Raw genomic sequence first — 15,796 nt, forward strand, 5'->3', positions numbered from 1 at the left:
CTGTACTCGGTAGCATTCAGCATGCAATGCTACAAGAAAATGTGCTGGCCCTATGGACGACACAGCAAACGGCGAGCTTCCGGGTTACACCAACGACAATGCGTGGGCCAGGGCAGGGCAGCTCCGCTTCTTCTCTGCGTTTATCCGCTGACCGGCCGTTTATACGAGAACTTGTCGATTTGCTTCCGTGTATCTCGAGCACGAGCCGGCGCGTGTCAGTGACAGCCGCATCCGGCGCCAAGTATCTAGTATCCCTTTTGCTGTCTGTCACCCAAGGACGGGCTACCTTCACCACCACCACCACCACCACCACCACCACCACCACACCAGCGTCATAACTCATATTTTTCTTTTCCCAAATCCTCTCCCTTTTGCATCAAACGAAGCCCTAATTTCTCCGAGACGAGCAAGGGTGACGATCCTTTGCCCTTCTCTTTTGTTTGCTTTTTCCTACACCGGCTGCACGATGGTGGAGTGGCCGCCAGGAAGGGCTGAGGAGGGGCTGAGACTCTAGACCCGCGTGGCTGGCTGCCGACTCACATGGATAATTAGAAGGAGGCTATACCCGGTTTTGGAGTCCATAATTGGTTGCGGCGTCCTAACGGTGGCTTGACGGTTGAAGTCTCATTGCTCAAGGGCGGACAAGGTTGGAGATTGGCCTGGATGGCGTGGTTCGATTTATCCTGGAGAAAGAAAACAGTACGAGTTCCATGCCAAGTGCTCCTGGGCAAGTAGGCAGTTTGCGGATGCATGAATGCCTAGGCTGTTTTGATGCCTTGCTTGGGCATGGAGCAGAGTGATACTGTCTGCTCTGTACCTGTTCTCTGCCGCCTACTAAGCCACCTGAACACTCAAACGTAACTTGTGAAAGAGCTTACCTGCTTGTGCCTAGCCTACGTCTCCAGTCACTAGAACGCCTGTAGATTTGCTAATACGATTGAACTAGTTCGATATTCGATGAAGCAAGTGGCGGAGCAGTGGATCGTTCCCAATCGTAAAATGATCTGGTAGAGGAGGGACCCAGAATGACGGGGGTGTACCAATCACCTGGGAGCCCCAGCACGGCTAGCAAGCAGCAGCTGGCTTTCTAGATTAGCTTTCAGGACGATGAAGTGCTAATCTAGAATAGCGATAGCCGTAGCGGTGCCGTATAGTACGAGTTGGAGGATACCGCTAAAGATGGACTGACACGAGTAAGGGGAAACAACTGCCCCGGGCTTTCTCACGAGGTCCAAAGGAAATCAAAGATAGACTCCCCCCCCTTGTCCCTGGCTCCATCTTGCTCGGTTTGTGCGTCAACTCTCTCAGCTCGGCCATTGGTGCCGCTCAAACCCGGCACGATGCATTCTGCCCACTCCCTTTTCAAGCTGCGCAAAGCGAGGCTGCTCGGGCCATCAAACGGCCATCCACATGATTGATGCACGCGCACACTCGTGCATATGCTTATACTATACAGCAGCAGTGAGCTGTGGCAGCACTGCTGCTTGTACAAGGACGCAGCGGCGGCATCATGGGAACACTGCCTTTGCCTTGCCTCACATCGCCATCCCTCAACTATCCACTTATACCCACTCTTTACTTCAGCAGAGCCGTTCAAGCAACATCCCAGCCATCGTCGTGCAGTTGTGGCACTGTCCTGCTGCATAGCTGCATATGCCATGATGCCCAAGCGTAACCATGGCTTGGGCAGCGGCCGGCGCTCTCCGGGATTTGACGGAAGCTGAGATCAAGATTTTCTGCGACTGACGACCAGAGCCTTTTCTGCTCCGCGTAACGAACGCGATGCAACCGCCGTCGCTCTGGAAAGGCCAGCCGCAGGTCGACAAGGGGCTGCTTGCTGCTCTCCTTGTTTACCGGTCCTCCTCTGGTGGTCTCCCCTGCACGAAGGAATCCAAGGCTGTGATATGCCGAGTTTGGCTGCATTTGTTTGTCGTGGCAGCTGCTTGCTTTGCTTGCTCGCTGCAGCTGCAGTTAGCAGTGCTACCCTGCCCAGGGGACGATGGCCACATGGAGATTACCGTACTTGTCCTGTCGCAATCTATCCCAGGCGAGTCGAGCAGCATCAGCTATCGTGGTGGGCAGAAAAGGGCAAGCGCGTGGATACCCATGATCGCTGCAGGGTACTCCGTCTGGTTGTTGGTCATCGGCTGCGATCGAAGGCGTGGAGACCCCCTGCTTGGCCGTCGACGGGCACCCTGGCCCTTACTCGTGTGGTATACGGCAAGCATCGTCGATTGATGGAAGATGGGAGAGGAACAGCCGCATAGCTTCGGGTGCAGGCATGAACAATGCACTTGCTTTGCCCGACGCACAGGCACACCAGCCCGCTAAGTTCTGCGCGGAGGGACCGTCTAGAGCATGCCGGCAGACGCTTAATCCCCGTCAACGCCACGGATTGTTGCTGCAAGGCATGGAGCGTTAGTACGGGAGCGAGCAAGAGTCAGGCATGCTTCGCTTTCCATCGTCCCGGCAAATTAAACAGCGTCAGCTCAGCTCTGTACTCTGTACTCCATACACTTCCCACTTCCCATCACAGGAAACACACACCCCCAGCTCTTTCTGGCGCGCCACAAAAAAAAAAAAAAAAAAAAAAAGCCACATGGACAGGGGGGATCGAGCCGTTTGCAACAATCAAACAGGTACAAAGTACTCGCGCACTGCATACCAAAAACGGACATCTATGCTCTTCATTATTTTGAATTTTTGGCATCCAGTGAATGAGGGCAAATACTGTATATCTTACATATGTCCATACATGCAAGATAAAGGACAAATAAAATAATAATAATAAAAAAAGAAGCAGAAAAGATGAATTGCAGTTACTCGTGGTGCATCTCTGTACTCCGCACACAATACGAGCTTAACGCCACAGCCCGGCTGCCTTCCCCTTTTTTGCCCTATTGCCCTCTCACATATCAGTTGGAAACAGATTTGGCTACGGCAGCTAGCCTCTATACATGCCAACGCACACAGAGTGCGACCTGGCATGTCTGAGCTTCTTCTCTGTGATGACGGGGTTGCAAGCTCGTGGCTTGTCTTTTTTTTTTTTTTTTTTTTTTTTTTTTTTTTTTTTTGCGTGACTGTTTTGCCAGCCATCCTTGATCCATGGTTGTGTATAGATTGTGGCTTGAGATGGGAATACTAAACAGATTGGCTGCTGGCTTTGACTCTATATCTCTCCCTCTCTATCCATCTATCCATGTGTCAAGTAACACAAAATAACCCCGCTGACGCTGGCCATGTATGTGATTCTATATCTGTCCACATCCCACCGTACCACAGCGGCGCGTCCAGCGTCACTCCTTGTTTAGAAAGTTTTATTGTTGGTGTGGCCGTAACACATTCTTGTTGAATAAGTCTATGCGAACCAAGATTCATGCCGTAAAGATGGAGAGGGGGGGGGGGGGGGGGGGGCCAGACAGACAAGATTAAAAAGATAAGGAAAAAACGAAGAAGAGCAAGGGCCAACACACAAGAGCACCAGCGTATCACAAGCATACTGTACACCAAGATGGAAGACACCATGAGACTAAGATTCCGCGTTCTTGTGTCCGATGAAGTCCAGCAGGCTCCCCGCCTGTCCGATCTTTCCGCGCCACCCTCTCCAGCCTCGTACGACAATGAGGTTTTACACCAACACGCCCCTCCTTTAATGCCACATGCACAGTACAGGTAGTAGTAGCAGAAGTGAGGAGGTAGGAATAGGGAAAGAAGAGGTGCAGACCGAGATGGAGGGAGATGGTCAGAGGGGGATTCATTCGCTCGTTGGCAAACGCCCGGTCGAGAGCCAGAGCAAAAGAAAGACTGATTGATGCCTTGTCTATTTTCCCTTGTTTCATGCATGCAGCTGCGTGCTCCAAAACCCCCGTTTCTTGTTTCCTCGCATCTCGGCTTCTTCCAGCCCACTTACACTGCTACATGGACTAGGCTAAATCCTCGGACCAATTCCGTCTCGCCTTGCATATCTTGCATGCATCTTACAGTAGCTCTCACGTATACTCCAGCTCTCAGCAAATCAACAACAACCCCTGCACATTCTGTAACCTTTTTCTCTCTCGTTCTTTTCTTTTCGCATGCCGGACCTCTTTCCCGGCGCGTGGCTTATTCCTGGGTCTTCCTTGTTGATGAGATGTGACTGACTAGCTGATGTGACTCGTTCGATTCTCTATTTTGGGTGACTGAAGGGGAGGGGGGAGCCGCCGGCTGGCTTTCCAGCGCGGTTATGCATGTGCTAAGAAAAAGCAAACGCCATGGTATGATATTTTCGCAGTGCCAACCATAGAGTTGAGCGAATAGGTAGTTGCTTTTTTTTTTTCTTAACATGGGGACCCTCCTTGTACTTCATTTGTCTCACTACAATATGCCATGTCGTGGCATGCCGGTTCCAACTAATACCCTCCCTTCTCTCTCATCTGTCACCGTGCACAGCCCAGATACGGCTAGCAGTGCGCGGCTGCTGCTCTGTGCTCGAAAATCGAAACGCCATGAGCATGCACTGTAAAGAAAAAAAAAAAAAAAAAGATTTCAAACCACGCGTTACTGCCTATCTATCTGTTGGTTCTTTTTACATGGTGCTTTAGTGCCTGTTCGCATCGGGCATTCCGGGGGGGGGGGGGCACGGCACGGTCCCGGCTACGATTTATGCTGCGGAGCAAAAAGCGCTAAGAAACTGTCCTAGCTTGGAGCCTTTTGTCAAAATAGCCTGTTGCTGGCTTTTTGGGTGTTGGGGCTCTATAGAGGCTCCTTCATCGAGATGGGACGGTGTGGTGTAAGTCAAGACCAACAGCCCGATCTCGCTGCAGGGATGTCACGGCCTCCAATCAGAAACGAGGCGAAGAACCGACAGTGAGGGAGCAACAGAAACAGAAAAGACAGAGAGAGAGTCCTGTAGCCCAATCTAAAGGGCTCAGCTCGGTTACACGCGCAATACCAGCATCTGCTTCTCTCTTCCTTATGCTCCCCAGTTGGGCTCATGATGGCCATGGGCTCCCCCCTTTTGCACATCACATACAGTAGCTCATTCACCAATGCACTCATTCGCTTGCCCTTGTTTCCTCGCCGTTTTTGTTTTCTCCCATCTCCATCTCTCATTTCCTCATCCGTAGGGCCATGCATATCCGGCGCTGCAGCTACCCGACAGCCGATCCGTCCGCCGTCACTTCTCAACTTCAGCCCCATTCCACAGTAGGCGTATTGATTCGCCAACAGCCCAGCCGTTTTATTCCCTTTCTTTTGCTTGGTTCACACTAATCAGCGCACGAGCGTAGCAAATATATCGCCTGCATGGCTGAAGGATTTTGTGACAGAAACCCAGGATTGATTCCATGCAATCCAGGTGAGGGAGGCATATACGCTGTACATATAAGCAGCAGTAGTGGCAAATGGTGGTAATTATAGCAGCAACAATACGGAGCAAGCATCGCTAGACGGCTCTCTTTTTTTTCCCCCAGGTTAATGGTTCCCTCCCTTTCAATGCATGCAGCTCGGTTGCATTATTGACCACGTACATGTGATGACCCCTACTTCACCCTAGTCATTCTGCTCTTCGTTCTCTAAATCTGCTTTAATGCGTACTGTATACTTTGCCCAAGTTTCCAGAAAGTGAGTGAGGAGGGGGGGCAAAAAAAAAAAAGCAAATTCGCCAAGCATTGAGAAGGATGCCAACTGCTGCTTTTTCGTCACGCCACTACGGCAACGTCAAAAGCGCAGGGGGCGTTAAAGCCAAAGACCGTTGAAGCTGAACAGAAGCCTGAATTCGGCCGCCACCCGAGCACGAAAAAGAAAAGAAAAGAATGTTGGAAGCAGGACCTAGACTAATAGAGCAAGGACCTAAACGGCCCGCATCTCAATCACAAGAGAGGGGGGGATATGCAATCCTGCCTCTCGCGATAATCGCAAACGGCCCCAGAGTCTGAGAGATCGGAGTAGCACCCATCTCGTTTCAGATTTCTAATTGTTTCCTCGGCGGTCCAAAAAGACTACCTACTTGCTTCACAGCCTTCTCTCACAGGCATCAGCACTAAGCAGCAAGAAAAAGAGAGAGATGCCGCCCATTATCGTTCCCACCCCCCCAGAAAAACAGGTGTTTCCAAACGGGAGGGCTGCGCTTAATCTCACCCTTCTTTCTACCCGAAACACAGCGTCACCCCCTCTCTTATTTTCCCTCCCCGAGATCTCTCTCTCATCACTTTGTAAAACAAAGTATCTTCCCCGACCCGATCTCATTAGTAAAGCAAGATGGACCAATCACCGTCCGTATTACATAAAAAGCTTACTTGGACATTTTGCCCATGACGCACCAAGTTTGAGAAGGAGAAAATATTCAGAGCATGTGGGGAACTAGCCAAGCTGCTGCGAGCCGATATTAGTTTAGTAGTAGTAGTACCTAGTCAAATGCAATGATATTCACGCGGGAGGAAAGCAACAAAGAGACTGTGGTTGAAATCCATGTGTTTAATCCTCTATATGTATCATATTAACGCTGAAAGGGGATATTATTTTTTCGGAAATTTCCTTCACATTCTGCCCTAGCCAAAGCGGCAATCGTAGCAGAGATACAAAGAAGTGCGATCTAAAAAGAAATCCAAAGCTAATTTGGCATCATTGTCTCCAAGACAAAATCTCATCATCAAAGGTGAATATTGCCCAGACCCTATAGTGTATATTATTCAACGCCTGCAATGCCATGATTATTTGCCGCCCAATCCCAGAATCCCGTGTTCAAAAACACATGTACAATAAAAACTCTCCATGCAGGCCCTCGGCAAGAAAATGGGTATTTTGTTCTGCAAAAAATGTTTTGTGAAGAAGAAGAAAAAATGTTGAATGTCTTTTTCGGGTCATCAGCATGCTCTCCGCTTCATAGGCTCCGCCATACAGATAAACAAAGAGGAAAAAGAAAGCCATCGTGTAAGGGCTTGGTAACTGAAAAGCGTAGAGCATCTTGTCAAGCCCCAGTAAGGCTGCTGTCGCTTCAACTTCTTTCCTCAGGCTTGGGTCGTAGCGATCTGGCTTCCAGTTGACGTTTACGCTCTAGTTTGGCGTAATGAAGGCCGCAAGCATTGCAAAGTGTCCTGGCACCATCAGGGCCACGTCTCCATTCCGGGGTATCGATACGATTGCAGCTGTGGCATCGGCCAGGGGGAGCAGCACGCTGTAGCATATTAGTACGCTTCATTTGCCAGTCGTCACAAATAACAAGGCTCAACTTACACCTCGGCGTTTTTTGACTTCTGTCATGCCATATGGCTGCTTCATTGAGTCGCCATACATTTGAACATCCTGATCGTCGTCATATGGGCCCTTTGGTTTGGCACCATCGCGGGCCCTCTCGCTCTGGAGCGATGCTACGATTACTTCTCTGCATTGTTCGAGAGAGCGCTTGAGGTATTCGACGTTGGAGAGCATATCGCTCACCTCCCGCTCAGTCGGAAGGCGCTCAGGGATTGGCTGAGATCCATGTTGCTCCTGGGCAATGCGCCCATAAGCCTCTGCGAAGTTGAAGATGGTTCGCGAGCAGGTCCCAATCTGTATTATCCATTAGTGGTTGCGCTCCATGTTAGCTTCCGTGACGGAGTCACTCACTCTACTTAGGGCTTCCTGGTAGCTCCAGCTCTCAAATGATCGTGAAGTTCCGTTGTCATATCGAGCTCTACCATAGTCGGCCTCTTCAAGGTGTGTGGGCGCCGGCCGAGGGTCATATTGGCCTGATATGTGCGAAGCCGCATGCCCTCTAGGAGAAATCTGGTAAGGAGGAAGTGGCTGCTGCCCTGCCGGGAGCGGCCCCGTCTGGTAAGGAATAGAGGTTGGCGGTGGCGGCTGAGAGTACACGCCATTCATTGAATGGCGATCAGACGGCTTTGGTGGTTCAACCATGTGATGTGGGAGAGGGTGAGCATCGTGCTTCATCGGAGGAGTCGCCCGGCGATCAGACACAGGGGGGAGACCAGGCCGGCCACTGCTAAAGGGTGGCCTGGGAGAATCTGAATACGCGGCGTGGCCATCCTGTCGAGGGTAGGCGGCAGAGTGCAGAGGCTGAGAAGAGTGCTTATCGGCTTCGGGATACTGTCGAGCCGATGAAGCAAAGGGCGAAGGCAAGCTCGAGCCGGGCTGCAGAGGAGCATGGGCCGGTGGAGGGTACTGCCCGGGTCGCGCACCAGAAATAACCTCTGAAATCGATGGCAGTGACTGGCGAGCCGAAGACTCGTTATCGGGGGACGGTCGTCGAGGCTCTGAGGAAATCATATTGGCGACACTTGGTCCGGACGAAGGTTGATGAGAGTAGTTGGATGGGTATGACTGAGATGGGTAGTGAGCGTTAGGGGCGAGAACTGAGGCTGCTGCCATGACAGGCTGGTCCTGATACCGTCTGTCGACGGCTTCTCGTTGCTGCTGGTGTGGATGGGGAGGTTGCGATGGTTGATGTTCAAATCGCGTAGGAGTAGAAGAAAGACCAATACTGGAGAGAAACGAGGGGGAGTTGTGAGTTAATAATTCCAGATTTAGAGGGGGGGGCGTACGATCAAACGGCTAGGCCTGGAGGAATGCATGAGTAAGAACGCACCTCTGTCGGGCTCCAACGTCACCCGCTTCCATAGCGTGTGTGGCAAGCAAAAGATCTGGCGCAAGTCAGGGTCGTCGATACATCTGACTTAGCACAAATGCTAGGGGCACAAAAAGCGCTGGGTCGAGCTCGGCGTCTGCGGTGGAGTGGCCACTGGCCTGGCGACTTAGAAACGGGGCCGAGGATGATCGCAGCGGGCTCGCATATGTAGGTATATACAGTATCCAGGTATTGAAGGGTAAGCAGGCCGGGCTCAGACGTGGGGGCCAGCAGAGATAAGTTGGGATTAAATACTGGCAGAGAGAGAAAAGGGTAGCAAGAGGGAAGCGAGCACAAGGCTATAAATGACGATGCCAATAAAGACCCGTCGCCGAGCTGGCAGGCCCTGCCGTTTTCCAAAGGCAGAGACCGGGGACCCAGGCAAAGAGATCTAAAGCGACCGCGTGGTGGCGTCGAGAGGTTGTGTGATGGGCGTCCCTAAAGCTCAGCCGGTACGGAGCCCACTCCGTACACCTCTGCGGCCGTGGCCAATGGCAGGGGTCCAACGACGGCCTTCTGAGATTGGGAGGATGCCCTAACGAGGCCCTTGGCCCGGCCCCAAGACAAGAGATTGGGGACAAGCAAGATGAGTGCGGGTGGGGACCATGACCCAGGCAAATCCGCGGTACTGGATTGCACTTGCTTCTGCGTCCGAGCTAGCGACTCTGGTCTGGGCGGTCAGATACAAGTGTATAACGTGGTCGTCGGCTGGGGGTGAGCCTAGATTTCGAACCTTGCTCCTCTAGCGCCGGGAGGGGTGAAGATGACGATGGACAAGGGCGGGATTCCAGCGTGGAAAAAAGGAAGACAAGACAAGATGCGGTGGACCTCACCCCTTGCTAGCCACACTCCTCTGCTTGGAATGAAGCCAGTGCGGTGACAGGGGCGGCTGAGATGCAGACAGCGCCATGCTCTGCGCAGGGAGGTCGGAGGCGTGGGCGTATGTACAGGTATGTACGATACGCAGCTCTTGGTCTTGGTCTTGGTCTTGGTCGTCGGTACCAGGTCGCAGCATGCGCGTAGGGTGTGCTCCGTATTTGATCTCGATTCGCGCCTTTCCTTGACGCCACGATATGGAGTGTTCGCGCAGCGAAGAATGCCTCTCATTTGCGGAGCTGAGAAAGTCGACTGACACTGACAGCGCCAGCTGGCGGGGACGCCCTCAGTCAGCCATTGCCTTTCACCTGCGTATATCCAGCAATGGCTCAGCCAGGCCTGCTTCGATTGTCCAGCCAGCCGCTTCGAGAACAGTCGCGAAGATGATGCATGAAAAAGATGGAGCATAAATGAGATGAAATGATCAAATCATGGAGAAAATATGATAAGCCAAGCCTGCTACCTAGCTACTACAGTATCTGCCTGCTAGTAGGTACTAAATGCTGTGACCATAGCAGGTACAATGCATATACGATACGCTAGGTATATGTAACGCTTCTATAGTAAGTAGTCTACTGGTCCCTACTCTTACCTGCTATGTACCTTGGCAGTACCTCGCAGCTCCATGCCTACAAGGCTAGGCGCCCTGTACTTGTAACTTCGAGTGTACCTGTACTTGTAGACGTACTAACGGTGCAAAGATGAATGAGATAGAATAAGATAAAGCGGGAAAAAAAAAACGGAAAGACACACCAGGGGTTTTTGGCCCGCTTCCAGACGAGATCAGCAGAGATTTTGTAGGGGTACGACAACGGGGAAGGAGGACATCGGCTCTAGCCTAAGCCACTCTGGGGAGCGCACCTGCCCATCCCCATTCAGCAGCCTTCATGCACGGCCTCACCGCAGACACATGGCGCCACGTGTGTCTACAAGATGTATACGGTACGTATGCTCCGTGCACAAAATTACCCTCGGCAATGAGCACCAGCGGTTCCGGCGAGAAAGACATTGTGCATTTGCATGCATGAGCAAAGCCAAAGAGTTTTCTGTCTCCTCCTTCTATCCTCCTCCTCGGAACATCTGTAAAGGAGAAAAATAAGGAGCAGGCATGGGCGGGCAGCCGCTGGACGCTGGATGCATGTTGAAGTAGATAGCAGCCCGTGTCTACTGACGGAGCACAGAGGCGGTCGGGGCATGGTACCGAGTACCTGGAGAGTACCTACTCGCGCCCCGTGCTGGTGGTGCGCACCTACTAGTATTTAGCACTGAGATGCCTAGAACATGCCTGGGCTCGACGGTACGGGAGCTTACAGGTACAACCGATACTGAGTAAGGCGGTGGCCAGGTACTATAACCTTGCAACTCCATATCGCGCGGCACAGTGAGATGTGCCTGCCTCATCGGTGCGATCAGACATCTACGATCACGAGTCCGGCTCGAAAAGGGTCGAGACCCTGCCTTTACGACAGGATGACGCCCGGCTGCCGACATCGTCAGCTTTCGCCGTTGAGCATGGCGCTACTATAGTAAACCACCAGCGGCCACTATATTTGCTTACCTATCCTACTCTGGATGCCACAGACTCCGCGATGAGCATGCGGCATGCAATTGGCGTGTAGCTGGAGGCGTCTGATCGCTGCAAAACCAACAGTCGACGCCGGCCGCACCCTTTGGAGCACAAGTGCTATCGTCATCAGAGTGTTGCGAGATCTCGACAGACCAAGGAGCCGACAGGGAGGATCGTGCATGCGTCTCCATGCAGGATCACAGCTGACCACTGCAACTGGTAGCAGCAATTGTCGCTGGCCGCTGGCGGGATCTCAAACGATCCAGAACTCTCGTCGCTTTGCTTGTCATACTGTGCAAGTCCTGCAGCCATGACCGCGATACGCTCACTTGGGACGGCCTTGGGGCAGGGGAGATGCCAGATTTGCGGTCCCCAGAATCGGGCCTCTCGGTGCCGTAGCTGGACAGGCGGTCTTTGCCTGCCTAGTTGAGTGGCTCCGCCTTTGCTTGGATCGAGGAGTCGGCATTTTTTTTTTCTAATCCCGCGTATACCTATACTTTCAAGCCATCATACTCCTCTCGTGTGCCGGGTCCACGACCTCCTCATGTCGGCGGCATTTCTCTCTGTCCGATATGGCCTGAGGATCATCCGTTGAGGATACTGGAGGTTGTCGATGCCGTACCAGGAACAACGCCTCCCGGTCGGTCTGAAAGGACATTCCAAGACGATGCGACGTTAAATCATAAGCGACTGATTCTACTCCGTACTCGCTGCACTGTCTCTTACATTCTATTTCTTTTTCGCCCCCAGTTAGCGCTCTTGTGCCGCCCTCAGCAACCGCCTTTTCCTTCGACCGGAGCTCCTAGCGGCATTCGTCTACCAGGAACCTTGGCGCCATGTACTTGAATGGAGTAGTCAGAGCGGTAAATCTGGCCCCCTTCGGCTGGGGGTCTTGGTCACCATGCATCGTGCTAGTATGGCTTCAATACCTACAATTGGTGGGCCATCGTCCTAAACTTAGCGACGGCCGCAGCTCAATGAACCTAACACTTGCTCCTCGGTCAGCGGTCTACTAGTGGTTTGCTGCTGTTCACTTCCTTCCATGTCGTGGCCAGCAGGATCATACCATACAGGCGTCACGGAGACTGCGACGATGCAATGCCATGGCAATGACGATGCAATACCAGCCTAGTATTGGTTTACTAAACACGAGATACAGGCAAAAAGGAACACCACCACAGCCTGGCGAATAGCACTACTTGGACCAAGAAAATCCACACAATTGGCTGATTTTCTCCTTGAAAAAAGACAAGCTGGCAAACCAAATCGTCCAATCTCTTTGGTTTCCAGAGCAGACCCTCTTCCTTCAGCGGCTGGCTTAAATTGGTGACATACCAAAAGAGTCACTCCATACATACTACGGACTGCTAATCTATCTTGGCAAGACTAGGCAGTATCATTAGTTCGAACTAGTCAAGAATCATCTACTCCGTGCGAAGTACGATGTGCTCGTATCAAGCTACCGGGTGTCCACCATTTCATTGCCTAGCTGCACACAGGCTAGAAGCATGGCGCTCCGATAGCTGCGTGCGGGTGGCACCCTGTTGCAACCGCTGCCTTGCAAGATGGCGAGATGGCCCGTCGACCCAATCTCGCTGAGATATTACTAGCCTAGATCAGATGCTTCTTAACTGTGGATCTGGATCACGCCAGGTCAGGCGAGCCCTGCTCTGCTCTTGGCTGGCTTCACACCAATATGGTCAGCGCCGCTCATCGTCCATCGTCAAACACTCGCACACTGTGCCGCTCCTCAAACCTTGCCTTTATGACAGAAGTGACACGCCACAGCTACATATCCTAACCACTGGCTGCTTCAGTAGGTTGAGTCCGTATATTGGGAGGGACTTTTCACGTCTTCCTTTGCCTCTAGGACTATTGTTCGAGCGCCGCGTTGGCTATGGATAGCAGTCTCTACCATCACCTGAGAGATAAAAGAAGTACCTAGGCACTTTACAGTAACATGCATAGCATTCACTGTGGATGCTGTGGCTGTTACACTGAAAGCACCGTTTTCTCAGGGCTGGAAGCTGGAAATCAACAGTGCGCAGGGCCAAGCCGAATACTCAGCGGTTGAATAACCTCAAGCGCATCGATGCCGCCTCGTTTTCGGTGACAAGGTGTCAATGCAGTAATTCAGCCAGACATCGCCTCTACATCGCCTCTACATCGCCTCTACATCGCCTCTACATCGCCTCTACATCGCCTCTACATCGCCTCTACATCGCAATAGACGCCCCTTCGCAGAAGCGTCGCTCTCGCGCCATTGTCAACCTATCCAACGTTTCAACCACGTTGTGGCTTGTTCGTAACACCGGTGCATGTTAGCCAGCCGTGCCGTACGGCTAGGCCATGCGCGCAGCCGATGCTATTCTTTGAAAGTCTGGAATAGCAGCTGCGGTTCAATATGGGACACCGACCAGATTCTATCGCATGCTCTCAAAACTTCCACTTGTTTCCACCTCGAAGTGCTGCTATTCATTCTCTCCTTTATCATACATCCTCCTTTTGCAAATCAATTCTCTCAACAGTGGCTCATCAAGCTCCATTCGCTCTATCCTCTCATCAGTCGCACGCCAAGATCTCCGTGGGCTCTCAGCAGAATCCAAGTAGAGGAGACCAAACACGCTGTTGATGGAAAGTTATTAAGTTATAAGTACATCGCCCCTCTTTTTACACGTCTATTCAGTTAGCTCCCGAGTGTTGCAATCCGACTCTATGCTCGTCAAGGATATTAGCTAGCATCAACTTTCGTGAGCTGTATCCAGCCCATTCAGGAACCTGGTGGCAGCTGAGTGTCTTTCAGGCGCCCGAAGGAGCAGCAGAATCCTGGTCACAGTGCCAGCTCTCTTTTTACGGAAAAGGCCACAGCATAAGGCAATATGCTTGTAAGCTGTGCACGCCCTTAGATACAGAGACGACTTACTTCTTAATCGGGAGGATCACGTTGTAATACCTTCCAGTCCAGACCTTAAACTGGTATGGGGGCCAAAATAGGAGGGCATCCACAAGGAAGCACTAGCTTCGATCTTGCCCCAGCGATTGCTTCTCAACTCCTCGATCTTAGCCACCTTACTCTACACCCAACAATTAGGGTACGGAAAGGCAGGAGCGTTTTCTTTTACCATATGATGTGCTTTGCCCACATGATATACGGTAAGTATGCTGCGCAAAGCAGCCTGAGTGCATAATGATTGAGCCACTGAATCATTTCATCTAGCTATTCGCAATAGTGAATCACAAAGCCCGGTCAAAGCTTAGATGGCTAGTGAATTCAAGACGCGGATGCCTCTCAGGCATATTTATGTTCACACACCTCTGGTCCTTGTGCCGCCATATTAGCCGGCTTGCGGGACTCGGAAATTTTAATGCTTTCAAGCATAGCTCAATCTTGTGTTTGGTGCAGCAAGCCGAATCGTATACACGGCTGTGTTACCAGTCATTGACGTGGCTGTGGCGAGAGAAGACAAGAGAAAGATACTCCGCCGGCTTCCTCAACAAGGACTCAAGAGCTTGGTTCCATTGTGACCAGCCTTATCTCATATCGAACTACGGTAGAGCTAGCCACATCTGAAACGTTGATTGGAACCAACATCATCGGGTTGAAGGGTGTTTGCTCGCTATACTTGCTCCGACCTAAGTGAAAGGGGCTCTTTCAAAATCTTGCCCAATGTTTCGAGACAAACCGGCTTGGCCAAGACCTGCAGCTTAGAGTCGCCCGCCTTAACTAGCTCATCCAAACACGCTGCAACATAGACACAACAGACCAATTTTCGGCGTCATGGGAAGGACCAAAGCGGGGTTTAATACATTACTTGCTCGGTCTGGAACAAGAGCTTTTTCTCCTCGCAAACGGAGCTGAGTCGTCCCGGTGCCTCAGCTACTGGATCTTCCCCTTGTCCAAGCAGGAATCCGGTCATATCAGGGCAGAGGGAGCTTCAGAATTTATGTTGTGTTAGCAGGGACCCTTGCGTGTTCGGATAAAGTCGTTCATTCAATGGAACACCCCACAGGTGTCGGAATCGCACGTGGCGTGTGCTTCTAGCTTCCTGGCTGGTAGAATCGAATATTCTTCTTGTTCCGAGCGCGAAAGGCGCCAAGCAGCTAACAGCCCACTTTTGACTAAGGCATGGTAAGCCATAGCGTCGATTTTGTCTTCCTTTCTTTTTGATGGATCGATCAAACGGCGTCCCACTCAAGGACCACTTCTTTTTTTTTTTTTTTTTTCTTTCGATCACACGCACATGCGCCAAATCTCAACGCCCGAACACGACCGTTCTCCATCGCGAGCTGGTTTACGAGTCAACGAAATTAGCATGCGTTAGCCTATGAGCCGCTCCAAGCCATGTTCTCGCCCTCGTACATGCACGTCCCACGAACAGTCACATCCAATGCAATGATCTCTTTTCTTTTCCTCCTGCCATTGGTTCCCACAGTCCTCTTCTCTGGTAATGACACGCCTGGCCTAGCAGCACCAGCCCGGTGAAGCTTGGCTGATTGGCACTTCGGGATGAGAAGGGGGGAAAAGTTGCGACACTTGGATCCAACACTAATATGGCGACTCGGCTCGGGGCTACTAGGCCGCCGCAAGTGAGACTTTTGAGATCGGCCGTCAAGCTGCCCGGCCGCTCATTAGCAAGCGAGGATCCGCTAGAATAATAATAGCACTTCCAAGTATGGACCTCGCTCTGGATCATCTGTATTTGGCATGTTTCTTGTCTAAGCGAAGGACAGGTCCCATCACCGTCCCTGCC

General features: G+C 51.8%; 5 protein-coding genes across 5 annotated transcripts; 1 reads left to right on the top strand and 4 right to left on the bottom strand.

The window, feature by feature from the left end:
* Positions 1–1,593: 1,593 nt before the first annotated feature.
* TrAFT101_003495 (uncharacterized protein) lies at positions 1,594–1,923 on the bottom strand (the record flags this gene model as incomplete). The annotated part of the gene is made up of 1 exon (XM_066126904.1): positions 1,594–1,923. One exon carries the CDS (start codon positions 1,921–1,923, stop codon positions 1,594–1,596), a length of 330 nt encoding a protein of 109 aa, XP_065983011.1.
* Positions 1,924–6,433: 4,510 nt separating this feature from the next.
* TrAFT101_003496 (uncharacterized protein) lies at positions 6,434–8,874 on the bottom strand. The gene is made up of 4 exons (XM_024899044.2): positions 8,564–8,874; positions 7,585–8,458; positions 7,213–7,527; positions 6,434–7,153 (listed from the first exon to the last, which is right to left on the bottom strand). Exons 1-4 carry the CDS (start codon positions 8,593–8,595, stop codon positions 6,974–6,976), a joined length of 1,401 nt encoding a protein of 466 aa, XP_024766739.2. The 5' UTR covers positions 8,596–8,874; the 3' UTR covers positions 6,434–6,973.
* A 166-nt stretch (positions 8,875–9,040) lies between these two features.
* On the bottom strand, positions 9,041–9,617 carry TrAFT101_003497 (uncharacterized protein; the record flags this gene model as incomplete). Its single annotated transcript, XM_066126905.1, has 2 exons — positions 9,041–9,272; positions 9,436–9,617. 2 exons carry the CDS (start codon positions 9,615–9,617, stop codon positions 9,041–9,043), a joined length of 414 nt encoding a protein of 137 aa, XP_065983012.1.
* A 3,746-nt stretch (positions 9,618–13,363) lies between these two features.
* TrAFT101_003498 (uncharacterized protein) lies at positions 13,364–13,735 on the top strand (the record flags this gene model as incomplete). Its single annotated transcript, XM_066126906.1, has 1 exon — positions 13,364–13,735. One exon carries the CDS (start codon positions 13,364–13,366, stop codon positions 13,733–13,735), a length of 372 nt encoding a protein of 123 aa, XP_065983013.1.
* Positions 13,736–14,241: 506 nt separating this feature from the next.
* On the bottom strand, positions 14,242–15,583 carry TrAFT101_003499 (uncharacterized protein). Its single transcript, XM_066126907.1, has 3 exons — positions 15,287–15,583; positions 15,071–15,164; positions 14,242–14,978 (listed from the first exon to the last, which is right to left on the bottom strand). Exons 1-3 carry the CDS (start codon positions 15,324–15,326, stop codon positions 14,846–14,848), a joined length of 267 nt encoding a protein of 88 aa, XP_065983014.1. The 5' UTR covers positions 15,327–15,583; the 3' UTR covers positions 14,242–14,845.
* Positions 15,584–15,796: the final 213 nt, after the last annotated feature.

This window comes from Trichoderma asperellum, chromosome 2 (genome assembly GCF_020647865.1).
Source record: "Trichoderma asperellum chromosome 2, complete sequence".
In the NCBI taxonomy this organism is placed as follows: domain Eukaryota; kingdom Fungi; phylum Ascomycota; class Sordariomycetes; order Hypocreales; family Hypocreaceae; genus Trichoderma; species Trichoderma asperellum.